Source organism: Dermochelys coriacea, chromosome 1 (genome assembly GCF_009764565.3).
Source record: "Dermochelys coriacea isolate rDerCor1 chromosome 1, rDerCor1.pri.v4, whole genome shotgun sequence".
Classification (NCBI taxonomy): Eukaryota; Metazoa; Chordata; order Testudines; family Dermochelyidae; genus Dermochelys; species Dermochelys coriacea.
The window spans coordinates 342,646,042-342,658,290 of NC_050068.2; the positions used below are offsets into that span (position 1 = coordinate 342,646,042).

At 46.1% G+C, this 12,249-nt stretch overlaps 1 protein-coding gene across 1 annotated transcript in view; it reads right to left on the reverse strand.

Moving 5' to 3' along the window:
• The window catches only part of ITIH2 (inter-alpha-trypsin inhibitor heavy chain 2), a 44,205-nt gene that overhangs the window by 11,506 nt on the left and 20,450 nt on the right, over nt 1–12,249 (reverse strand). The window contains exons 11-15 of the mRNA XM_038391279.2: nt 10,637–10,762; nt 9,632–9,813; nt 8,414–8,599; nt 6,361–6,500; nt 5,532–5,704 (exon numbers count right to left, since the gene is read on the reverse strand). Of these exons, the coding sequence (XP_038247207.1) occupies nt 5,532–5,704; nt 6,361–6,500; nt 8,414–8,599; nt 9,632–9,813; nt 10,637–10,762 (807 nt within the window). The remainder of the gene's footprint in view (nt 1–5,531; nt 5,705–6,360; nt 6,501–8,413; nt 8,600–9,631; nt 9,814–10,636; nt 10,763–12,249) is intronic.

Sequence of the window (12,249 nt, forward strand, 5' to 3'; positions counted from 1 at the left end):
TGATTTTCACTTTAGCACACAATGATCGGGATTCTGATCCAATTTACTGCAGGAGAATTATGCCAGATTTACATGGCTGTATCTGAGATCAGAATCTGTCTGATTTACAATTAAGGGCTTGTAGAACTGATCAATGAAATTGTTTTTAATTGTTCTCTTTATTAATATATTTTCATAAGTAAAGTATTATGAATGAAACTACATTCTTTCATAAAACCAGGTACTCCAATAACTGGCTAATTGAGTTTCACTTTCAATCCAATTGCTGCTTAAATCACTGGAACTTGCACTGCTTCAGCGTTGTAACTTCTGGTTTCAGAGTAGCAGCCGTGTTAGTCTGTATTCGCAAAAAGAAAAGGAGAACTTGTGACACCTTAGAGGCTAACAAATTTATTTGAGCATAAGCTTTCGTGAGCTACATCCAATGAAGTGAGCTGTAGCTCACAAAAGCTTGTGCTCAAATAAATTTGTTAGTCTCTAAGGTGCCACAAGTACTCCTTTTCTTATTGTAACTTCTGTTCACTGTTTGCCATTCCTTACACTTGTCCATGTTGTAACCCAAACTCCATTTTAACTTGTCTCAAACTACATTTTAAAATGCTCACTTCATTTTTGCAAAACCCTGCTGTAATCTTATTAGTTTAGTTTAGATGTGTGAATGAGGTATGTATGGATGATGGAATCAACCTCCAGCTCCAGCCTGTCCTGATGAAATAAAGTGTAAACACCAAGGGCTGAAGATGCACACAACAGCCCTGACAAAGCAAGAAGAGTCCACCCTCAAAAGAAAAGAACAAAAGTACAATTGAAGAAATATCAAAGCCAGCTCCTAGCTGAAAGTCATGTCTGCAATTGACAGGTGATCAGTCACACCGAATCCAGAGGCAGCGTGACGCAGCAAGACCTATAGACTCTGGATTCAAACTAAAGCCTACAAAAAAGATGGGTGAGATGGAAGACTTTGGAGGGTAACATTCTGCTGCCAACATGGAAGGACAGCGGTGCATGCCCAGCAGAGACCCAGTTGTTCCTTGTGCCTGGCTTTCCTGACCAGTTAGCCACCAGAAGCTACGAACCCAAGCTACATTCAGGACCGGGAACTATACAGCAGCTGCAGAACATTTGAGTTGTGTGTGCGTGTGTGTGTGTTTATACATAGGTGTCATAAATATAAAGGGAAGGGTAAACACCTTTAAAATCCCTTCTGGCCAGAGGAAAAATCCTTTCACCTGTAAAGGGTTAAGAAGCTAGGATAACCTCGCTGGCACCTGACCACAATGACCAATGAGGAGACAAGATACTTTCAAAACTGGAGGGAGGGAGAAACAAAGGGTCTGTCTGGGTGATGCTTTTGCCAGGGACAGAACAGGAATGGAGTCTTAGAATTTAGCAAGTAATCTAGCTAGATATGCGTTAGATTATGATTTCTTTAAATGACTGAGAAATTAGACTGTGCTGAATAGAATGAATATTTTTGTCTGTGTCTTTCTTGAAACTTAAGATTTTGCCTAGAAATGGGATTCTCTATGTTTTGAATCTAATTACCCTGTAAGGTATTTACCATCCTGATTTTACAGAGGTGATTCTTTTTACCTTTTCTTATATTAAAATTCTGCTTGTAAGAAATTGAATGCCTTTTTCATTGTTCTTAAGATCCAAGGGTTTGGGTCTGTGGTCACCTATGCAAATTGGTGAGGATTTTTATCAAGCCTTCCCCAGGCAGGAGGGTGCAAGGTTTTGGTGAGGATTTTGGGGGGAAAGCCGTTTCCAAACAACGTTTTCCCAGTAAACCTGGATGTTTGGTAGTGGCAGTGGAAGTCCAAGGGCAAAGGGTAAAATAGTTTGTACCTTGGGGAAGTTTTAACCTAAGCTGGTAAACGTAAGCTTAGGAGGTTTTCATGCAGGTCCCCACATCTGTACCCTAGAGTTCAGAGTAGGGAAGGAACCTTGACAATAGGTATTAGATATTAGTTATTGGTCTTAAATCAAATTGTGTTATAATAAATGTGACATCTTGTCTTGTCCCCTGAAACGATCCTGTGCAGTTTTGTCTATAACAGGCTTGCCTACATGAACATTTAGTCCATGGCAAGCTGGGGTGTGAATCTATCCTACACAGGGTGTACATGTGACCCCTGCTGACGTGCACTAATAGTTCCTTAATGTGCTTTGATCTAGTCCCATTTCAAAGCAGGCTAGATCAAAGTGCACTAAGGAAGTGTTAGTGTATGTTAGGGGGTCTGCACAGACATGGAGTCTATGAGCTGGCGACCCATAGCTAACATGATGAAGGTGTGATTTTTCCTGCTTGTGTACATATAGCTGTAGCTCTCCGCGAGCTAGTGTGGTCATGAATAGCTGTGTAGCCGGGGTAATATGGGCAGCAGCAGAAGCCTGGCTTAGCTGTGCCAAGTACAAATACATCTGGAACCGCTGGGTACACACCTGACATGGGTAAGACACCATGCTGCTGCTGCCCCTACCCACGTTCCCGCAGCTACACTGCTAAGTGCCTGGCACGCTAGTGCGGGGTAGATTCACACCCCACTTTGCTGTGGATTAAATGTCCCAAGAAGACAAGCCCTTAATGCGCTCAGTGTGAGCCTATTTTTGAAATTTAGGGCCTGATCCTTTAACCTTTACTTACATGAATAGACCCCAATTAGGCAAAGATCTTTAGCATGTGCTGTGGTTAAGTGCTTTCTTTAGCCTTTAGGCATGTGAGAAATAAGTACTGAGGTTATTTTGTACAGACTCATCCTAATTCAGAGCTTACTCCGTTGTTACCCAGGCAAAACTCCCACTAGTACAGCTCAGTGGGAGTTTGGCTTGAGAGAAAGAATGAGTTAAAAACTGTACAAGGTCTTTAGAATTTTGCCCCACATTAATGCTGCTGCGTATTATGCAATGGAAAAATCCAGCATCCAGTCTGTCTCACAATGCCATAATAATAAATACGTAATTAACCAGTTCTTTTAAAAAAAATGAGGGAATTCAATGCTGGCGAATGACTGTGAAGCTAGTCTGGGACAGGACTACCTAAGGCAGAAGCCAGTCTAAACCTGGGTTGATTCTGGCATATTCAAGGTATAAATCACAGGTTTCAGAGTAGCAGCCGTGTTAGTCTGTATTCTCAAAAAGAAAAGGAGTACTTGTGGCACCTTAGAGACTAACAAATTTATTAGAGCATAAGCTGGTAGCTCTCAGCTGAGTTGGAGTTGGTTTGCAAGCTGGATGCAGTTGACTTGGGCTTGGGTGGAGACTGGGAGTGGATGGGTCATTGCACGGAGTGGAACTATTTCCCCATGGTATTTCTCCCTCCCACCCCACCCCCCACTGTTCCTCTGATATTCTTGTTAACTGCTGGAATTAGCCTACCTGCTTGTCACCATGAAAGGTTTTCCTCCTTCCCCCCCCTGCTGTTGGTGATGGCTTATCTTAAGTGATCACTCTCCTTACAGTGTGTATGATAAACCCATTGTTTCATGTTCTCTGTGTGTGTGTATATAAATCTCTACTCTGTTTTTTCCACCAAATGCATCCGATGAAGTGAGCTGTAGCTCACGAAAGCTTATGCTCTAATAAATTTGTTAGTCTCTAAGGTGCCACAAGTACTCCTTTTCTTTTCAAGGTATAAATGAGTCCCTTGTAGCTCAACGAGAGTTTTGCCACTGATTTCAATGGCAACAGGATCTGACCCTTAATGTCTAATGTAATTGGGAAATATGTAAGCAGGCTGAAAGAACAATGGCCCCAATGTTAATATCAATTAAATCATCCAGACCTACTAAGTAAAGCAAACCATGACCTGGAGTAATCAGCTGATACAATGTATATGGAATTCCCATTGTAATAGGTTTAGCAAATGGACATGGGTATGGGCGCGCAGACGTATTTAGTAGAAGTGGTGAGCTATAGCACATGGTATAAATAAAAATCTTTTCATTCTACATGGATCTCAGTTGAGGATTTACAATGTAAAAGAAAAACAAATTAACCAACTGTAACATCTTGCAGACTTAAAAACTGCATTTGATTGCAGTCGGATGAGAACATTTTTGATATCTTTCCAGTGAGAACGCAGGACAGATGGGCCTGGAGTTTCTGCATAGTTATAAAAAGTTCTAAAGTGAAAGGCAAAATTGACCATGCTGTTGCAGCTACATACATTGCTTCCCTCTCATCTCAATCTAGCAGAATATCTCCTGTTTATTAACAAATGATAAATCACCATTCGCTATAGCCTCAGGGAGTAATATTTGGTTTTCAGTGCCTCATTTTCACCACAGTTCAGACATTTTCCTCCAATAAAAACATACTATTATTACAGACCACTGAACAGCAAGAGTGCAACATAATAATAAAAATATCTAGCTCTTTTCATCTTCATATCTCATAATGCTTTAAAAATGGGGGGCAGTGTCATTATCCCCATTTTACAAATGAGGAAACTGAGGCACGGGGAGAGGAAGTGATTTGCCCAAGGTTACTCAGCAGGTCAGTGGCAAAGGCAGGAATTAAAATCCTGCATCCCAGTTGAGTGCCCTATGCTGATAACAGCTATTAATATAGTCTGTACTGGATTTGTCATCAGTTGGCTTTGCAGTGATGACTGTACTCCTCTTTTTTTTTTTTTAATAAATTAAGAGCCTGACCAGTGCCCACTGAAGGCAGTGGAAAGGCACCCATTGACATCAATGGGCATTGATAGGTCAGGCCCTAACAAGACAAACAAGCCCTGCCTCCTTTGGCCCAATAGAAGGCTGCTGTAAAATGGGAGCTGGAGAGTAAAGAAGGAAAGAGAGCACTCTGGAAGACTAATAAGCAAAGACACGCTATCTTTAAGAGAGTTCCAGTTCCAGTGGTCTTGAGACCTATCCACACCCATCTCGGAGATACTCCGGAGACCACAAACAGCCACGCCATGACTCAATCAGCTCCTTTCTATAAGGGGAGTACAGGGAATAGACCAGGGGTTCTCAAACTGGGGGCCAGGACCCCTTAGGGGGTTGCGAGGTTATTACATGGGGGGTCGCAAGCTGTCAGCCTCCACCCTAAACTCTGCTTTTCCTCCAGCATTTATAATGGTGTTAAATATATAAAAAAGTGTTTTTCATGTATAAAGGGGGTCGCGCAGAGAGGCTTGCTATGTGAAAGGGGTCACCAGTATAAAAGTTTGAGAACCAGTGGAATAGACGTATCTGTCCCTAGAACAAATAAAACTGTTGTCATTGTAGGTTTACAGAAATGCTCAAAATGGGCAAATGTGGTGCAGTCAGTCCCCACTGAGGGTAACACCAACAAAAAAGGCATATTGAAAATTTAACTCTACAAAGAGCTGATGGTTGAACTGCCCATTTAATTGAGGGCCTTTCCCTTAAAATACAGACCCCAGCATGAGCACTAACATCGGTCATCTTAGTGCACCTTGTTAGTCTGCATAAGTGACAATGAACAGCTTATTTCCACTGCAAGGTGGTTTGTTAAATGCCAAAAAGAGCTTGACAAATGGGACAGATGGAGACACCCACCGGGGCAACAGCCTCTTTTCTGATCTTGTGGTGAATCTGCCAGCATTCTCTCATTCCTTTCAGGATTCTCTATCAACATGGCCGTGAAAGGGGTTACGATGTGATGGTCGAGTGACATCTGTAAGATCGATCTGGTGATGTTCCTTTTCAAAGCAGCAGTGGGGGCCAGGTTTCTGTGTTGAAAAATAAATAGACCCCCTTGTTACCAGCTGTGCTGGGCAGCTGCTGCTTAAATCAAGCCCATGATCCTTGTTATTCCTAAACAAGGGAATCAGAAAGGTAGGAACAGCTAGGACCTAGGGAATGTGAAAGATTAAAGATGGCAAAGATTAAAGTCCCGATCCAAAGTGCACTGAAGTCAATAGTGAGACTCCCATTGATTTCAATAGACCTTGGATTGGACCTAAAGAGCCTGATCCAATTCCCACTGATTTCAATGGGGATCTTCCTGTTGACTTCAGTGGGAGATGGATCAAGACCTATAAGAACAAGGGACCAAATCCTTTTACTCAGTCTTTGTTCATTAACTTCACTCATTCAATCCCCAGCCCACATTCAGACCTGATAGACACCGCTGACCTGTCGCTAGAACAAGCTGAACCAAAACCTTATGCCTACAATTAGAGAGGAGAGGGAAGGAGTGAGCCAAGGGTGTGAAGGTGGCATGCTCTTTGATTTAGATTTATATTCCTCATTTGTACAATAAAATGTACGAATTCCTCTGATCCTGAGAGGTGCCGATAACCCTCATCTCCCAGTGATGTCTGCCAGTCCCTTTCCGGGTCAGCTAGGTCCCTATCAAAAGTCCCCATCTGGCATTTCTCCCCACCTCTCAGCTAGGAGCTGGTTGATGGTCAGATAGGCCCACAGCTTCTCAGTGAATCTGGGGTCTGCATGTGGCTCTTTCTTCAGGAAATCCTCCAGTCCCTCAACATCTGCCAGGGTCTCCAGGACTAGCTCGGCGTTCGACTAAGCGAGGAATGAAAGATACCAAGATCACAGTGTGAGCTGGTGAAATGAAGCCACCATGTCACCTCCCCATGCCCCCGGATCAGGACCCAGGCAGACTTTTAAAAAAACGGGGCCCCCTTGTTAGGAATCAGATCCCCACATATTTAGAAAGTGATTCTGCTAGCAGGGCTGTGTTGGCCAGCATGAGTAGGGCTGGGTGAAGGGGGTCTATTGCACCTCCCTCCAACCCCCAGTGACTGTGTCACAGCAGATTGAAAAAGCCGGGGGAGCTCTCCCTGCATGTACCAAGGAAGAAGGGGAGCTGTAGGTGCTACTTGGGGTGGGAGTGAGGAAGGGGGTGGAGAGCTCTTAGTAGAGGAGAGGGAGCTGTGCTGAGCAGTACACAGCTTACAGGACAAATCCTGCTCTCTCCTCTGTGCTCACCTGGAGCTGGCGGGTACTGCACTGGACCCGGGGGAGTTCTGCCGAGCGAGCAGGGCAGGCTCTGGAGAGCCTGTGAAGTGCGAGACCATCCCTTGCACCTGGCGGTTCCCAACTCCGGTGGGGGCATCGGGGAGGCTCTTTGTGCACACTCGCAAAGCTGGGATAGTGCATCCGCTGGCCATTGCCTCCCACAGAGGGGGAGCAGCAGCTGCTGTGGAATGGCTCCACTGAGCCTCCACCAGCTACGGAGGAGGATTGCGCGGTGAAGGGGCTGAAAGCAAGGATGTATTGTTCTGGTATACGGTGACCTGGTTGAAAAGGGATCCTGGCAGCTCAGGGAAGCAGCTGGCATGTCCCACCTCTGGCTCCTACGTGTAGGGGCAGCCAGGGGGCTCCTCACGCTGCCCCCTCCCCAAGTGCCACCCCCGCAGCTTCCATTGGCCGGGAACCACAGCCAAAGGGAGCTGTGGGGGTGGTGCCTGCAGATGGGGCAGCGTGCACGCCTGGCCGTGCCTCCATGTAGGAGCCAGAGGGGTGCTGAGCCAATCAGACATGTGGCTGATTCCCGGAGCTGCCTGAGGTAAGCGCCATCCGGAGCCTGCACCCCTGGCCCCTTCCTGCACCCCCACCCCCTGCCCCAGCCCTGATCCCCCTCCTGCCCCCTGAACCCCTCGGTCCCAGCCCAGAGCACCCTCCTGCACCCCACACCCCTCATCCCCAACCCCACGCCAGAGCCCACACCCTCAGCCAGAGCCCTCACCCCCCCGGTGTCCCACTCCCTTGCCCCAGCCCTGATCCTCTCCCACCCTTCAAACCCCTCAGTCCCAGCCCAGAGCACCCTTCTGCACCCCACAGCCTTCATCCCTAGCCCCACCCCAGAGCCCGCACCTCCGAATCCTTCGGTCCCAGCCTGGAGCACCCTCCTAGACCCCAACCCTTCATCCTCAGCCGCACCCCAGAGCCCACACCCCAGTCAGAGCCCTCAACCCCCCTTCACCTCAACCCCCTGCTCCAGCCCAGAGCCCCCTCCCATACTCCGAAGCCCTCAGCCACAGCCCGGAGACCTCCTGCACCCCAAATCCCTCATTTCCACCCCCACACCAGAGCCCACACTCCCAGCCGGAGCCCTCACCCCCTCTCGCATCCCAACCCGCTGCCTCGACCTGGAGCCCCCCCCAGCACCCTGAACTCCTCATTTCTGGCCTCACCCTGGAGCCCGCACCCCCAGCCAGAGCCCTCACCCGCTCCAGCACCCCAGCCCCCTGAGCCAGCCCGGTAGGAAGCTGGCAACCCTATTCTGGTACAATGTGTTACTATTAGGAGATTCTACTGAAGACAGGAATAGTGATAGGAAAGTAACTCCCCACAGCCATTGGCACAGAGGCTGGGGTACCGCAGACAGTATGACCCATTCTACCCCTCACGGGGAGAAGGCCACGGCCCCTGCGAGCCGCAAGACCGAGTGTTCTCCAGGGAGCCTGACTCACTGACGTGGCTGTGATAATACTCTGAAGGTGCTGCACGTTGTCGGAGTCGACCTTTCCCGCCACCACAATCTCCGACCCTCCAAAGTAGTTATCGAAACTGTTCTGGGTGACATCTGACACTGATCCCTGAGGATAGTTGAACTCCACTTTCTTGAGGAGCGGGGTAGAGACCTGATTGTAGAATTTCTGCAGTTGGGAAAAGACACGGGGGATGCGGGGGGCGTGGTAAGTCTGTTGTATTTGACTCAACCCTCGCTGACGTGCTAACGCAACAGCAAAAGGTACAGGCAACAGAATCTGCAGCCCAACAGGGCAAGACTGAGCTGTTTATTTTCCCAGAAATGCAATTCCCCTTTTGATTAGGCCTTGAAATGTCTGTGTATTTACAAACACAGCTCTCAGGAAAGTCAATGGAAAGACTCAGGTCCACAGTCTGTAATGACAAACACCTAGTTTCTTCCAGGACCCAAAGGCAGAAGGAAGTGTGAAGACTGGTGCATATGGGCCCAAAATCTTAAAGCAGGTGTGAAGTCAACGAATAAGGACTTGATGATTTGGCTCTTTATTATTTATTGCTTATAGGTGTGAGCCCAGGCTTCAAGCACTTTCCAACTCTATTAATCAGAATTTAGCCTTCATGACTAGACTCTTCCTCTATAGAGTGGGCTGAAGTAAAATCCTGGATCTGGACAGCCCTGAACACAGCTCCAGAAACCCTACTTTGCAGTTCAGAGTTTATCTCTATGGGCAGGTCTTCACTACAACGCTGCTGCAATCAATGCAGCAGGGATTGATTTAGCCAATCTAGTGAAAACCCGTTAAATCAATGGCAGAGCGGTCTCGGGTCGACCCTAGTACTCCACCTTTCTGAGAAGAGTAAGGCAAGTTGACCGGGAGAGTGTCTCCTGTCAACGCAGTGCAGTGAAGACACTGGGGTACGTCGACCTAAGCTACGTTGATTCCAGCTACGTTATTAACGTGCCTGGAGTAGCATAATTTAGGTCGATTTACCCCTGTAATGAAGACAAGCGTTTTGTTATAGAAGGTCTTGGGTTTACAGACATGATCCTGTTGAACTCTCAGGACTAGTCTCTGCTCTCAGTGGGACCTGTGTGAACCAGGAGAAACTCCATCGCCTTTGAATGAGTTATTCTAGATTCACAGCGGGGAGCAGAATCTGACCCTCACAGTTTAAGAGGTGGATGGAAAGAAATGCACCTTCATTTGGGAAGAGGTCTCCTGATTTCCAAAAATCCTCTGTGCCATTCCATGGTTTTCATGAGCAAGCCTCTCCAGGAAATCATAGTCTACATCGAATCCAATCCCGAGAGAGAACAAGGAGACATCTTCTGGTATGTTCTGTTTCACATTCTTCTGGATTTTAGTCAACTTCAGCTCACCTTCAGGGGATAGAGTGACTTTCAGTCATCTCCTGAATGAAGAACAAACCCTTCAACCCAATTAAAAATGATTCATAAGAATCCTCAGCTACGATCTAATCCCATATTCCTTGAATATCCCAAACTCTCAGTGTCTGTAGTGGGAACGTTGGTTTGCTATTGTAACATATGGAGATGAATAGGGCTGTTTTCATCTCACAGAACTATTGTTTCAGGCTCTCTGCAGACTCAGCAAGACACCACTAATGGTTTACACTTCAGTTCATGATTTTAAGGTTCTCTTTGCAACCATGAGGGTTAGAAACGTAACTTTTTTTAAAATAGAAACTTCAGTTGTAGAGCAGCCAGGGGTGACTTTTGCGGCAATTTCTGCAGTTGGGGCCTGATGCAAACCGCACTGAACTTAATTTTCTTTCTGATTTATTCTTCATATTGGGGGAAATTCCTAGGATGGAGCAGCTTCTTGGGAACCAGCCATCACAGTATGGGCTGAGGTCTCTGGAAGAGGGGATTGTCTGTGTGATGGTTGTGACCTCCTCTGTTCCAGGACTGGAGTATGTATGTAAATAAAGCCCATTACCCTTAGGATATACCCAGCCTCCATGTCAATCATTTCTCATCCACTAGGAAGCCAATCTGAAAAGCCCCAGAATTCCGCTACCACTTGGCAGAGGGGCAACATGATGTCTGAAGCAGGACACTCTGGCATCGGAAGAAGGGACTATAGTATTTTCTTAACTTACTTGTAGAGTATCCATGTGCTGGTTGTGTTTCTTAAGCCCATTCAACTGGCCTTTCCTGTCACCTAATGCAAGATCCTTACCTACTGTAGGGTCGCCATCTGACACCAATATGATCATGGAGACGGAGTTAGGGTCCAACATTCCCAAGTTGCTGGCTTCCTTTAGAATGAATATTGCTCGAAGAAGAGCTTCGTTGATGTTTGTACCTGGTAAAGAAGTGATAAAATGAGCATGTTTGCTATGAAGCGTTCCTTCTTGAAATAAAGGCTTACTGCTGAGAAAATAATGCATAGGAACATAGGACTGGAAGGGACCTGAGTAACTGAGTCCAGTCCCCTGCTAATGCCGGCAACCCTGTCATAGAATCCCATTCTATAACTTATCAAGCTTCATCTTCAGACTAGTTGGGTTGTTTGCCCCCACTGCTCCTATTGGGAGATTGTCCCCGAACTTTACTCCTTTGATATTAGAAACCCGCTTCTCATGTCCAGCCTAAATTTATTCATGGCCAGTTTATCCCCATTTATTCTATCCCTTTCATGTATTTAAAGACAGGAATCATATCCCCTCTGAGCCTTCATTTTTCTAGCCGAAACAAGCCAAACTCTTTGAATCATTTCCTGTAAGAAAGACCCTCCATTCCCCTGATCACCCTAACAGCCCTTCTGTGCACCTGTTCCAGTTTGAATGAGCCTTTCCTGAACTTAGGTGATCAGAATTGTACAGAATTGATCTTCAGCTTGCTCAAGAGAGAGCCTCTCCACCCCCAAAGGATACCTAAAAAAACTGGAACAAAGGACAGTAACCATGGGGATGTGAGTGATTGCTGGACCCAGACTAAAAGGAGGCTAGTCTGTAAAATAGGCTTCTTGGAACATCTCTAAGGTTTTGGTTTTTTTTATTTTCCTGCCTTCTCTGTCAATTACAAAGGTTAAACAATCCTGTCAAAATGAGTGTCCTGCTCAGAAGATGTTACTAATCAAGTCTGTATTTTCCACCAAATGCATCCGATGAAGTGAGCTGTAACTCACAAAAGCTTATGCTCAAATAAATTTGTTAGTCTCTAAGATGCCACAAGTCCTCCTTTTCTTTTTTGCGAATACAGACTAACACGGCTGCTACTCTGAGAACTGTACATAGTATCCAGCTGAGGTCTTACCACCGCCTTGCCCAATGGCATTAATATGTCACAGATCTAGTGGAAATACATTTTAGGATCGCACTTGTGTTAGCCCCCATGGACAAAGACTTCAAGGACAGTTAAAGGCCTCCCCAGAAAGAGATGCTGAGAGGTGTGGTGCATGGCCTTTTAATTAAACCCCGCTGGACTTCCTTGCTTTAAGTATGTTAAGTCAGATTTTGCTTGTTTATAGTGGAGTTACTCATTGAAATTGATGGAGTTGTCCCACATTTACATGAGGATAAGTGAAAGCAGACTGTGGTCCATTCAGTGGGCCTCATTCACTACTGTATTACTCTGTTTTAAGCTGGGGTTCACCTAGGATTTAAAAATCCCCACCATACTTGGGAGAATTTAACCAAAAATCCCAAATCTTTGGACAAATGCCTATTAAAGGGCCAGATTCTGATACTGGTTAAAATACATTTTGCTTTGCACTCCTATAGCTCCTTTCCCTACAAGAAGTTCAAATATGAATGAATGAAGCCTCAACGCCCCTGTGAGGTTGGGAAG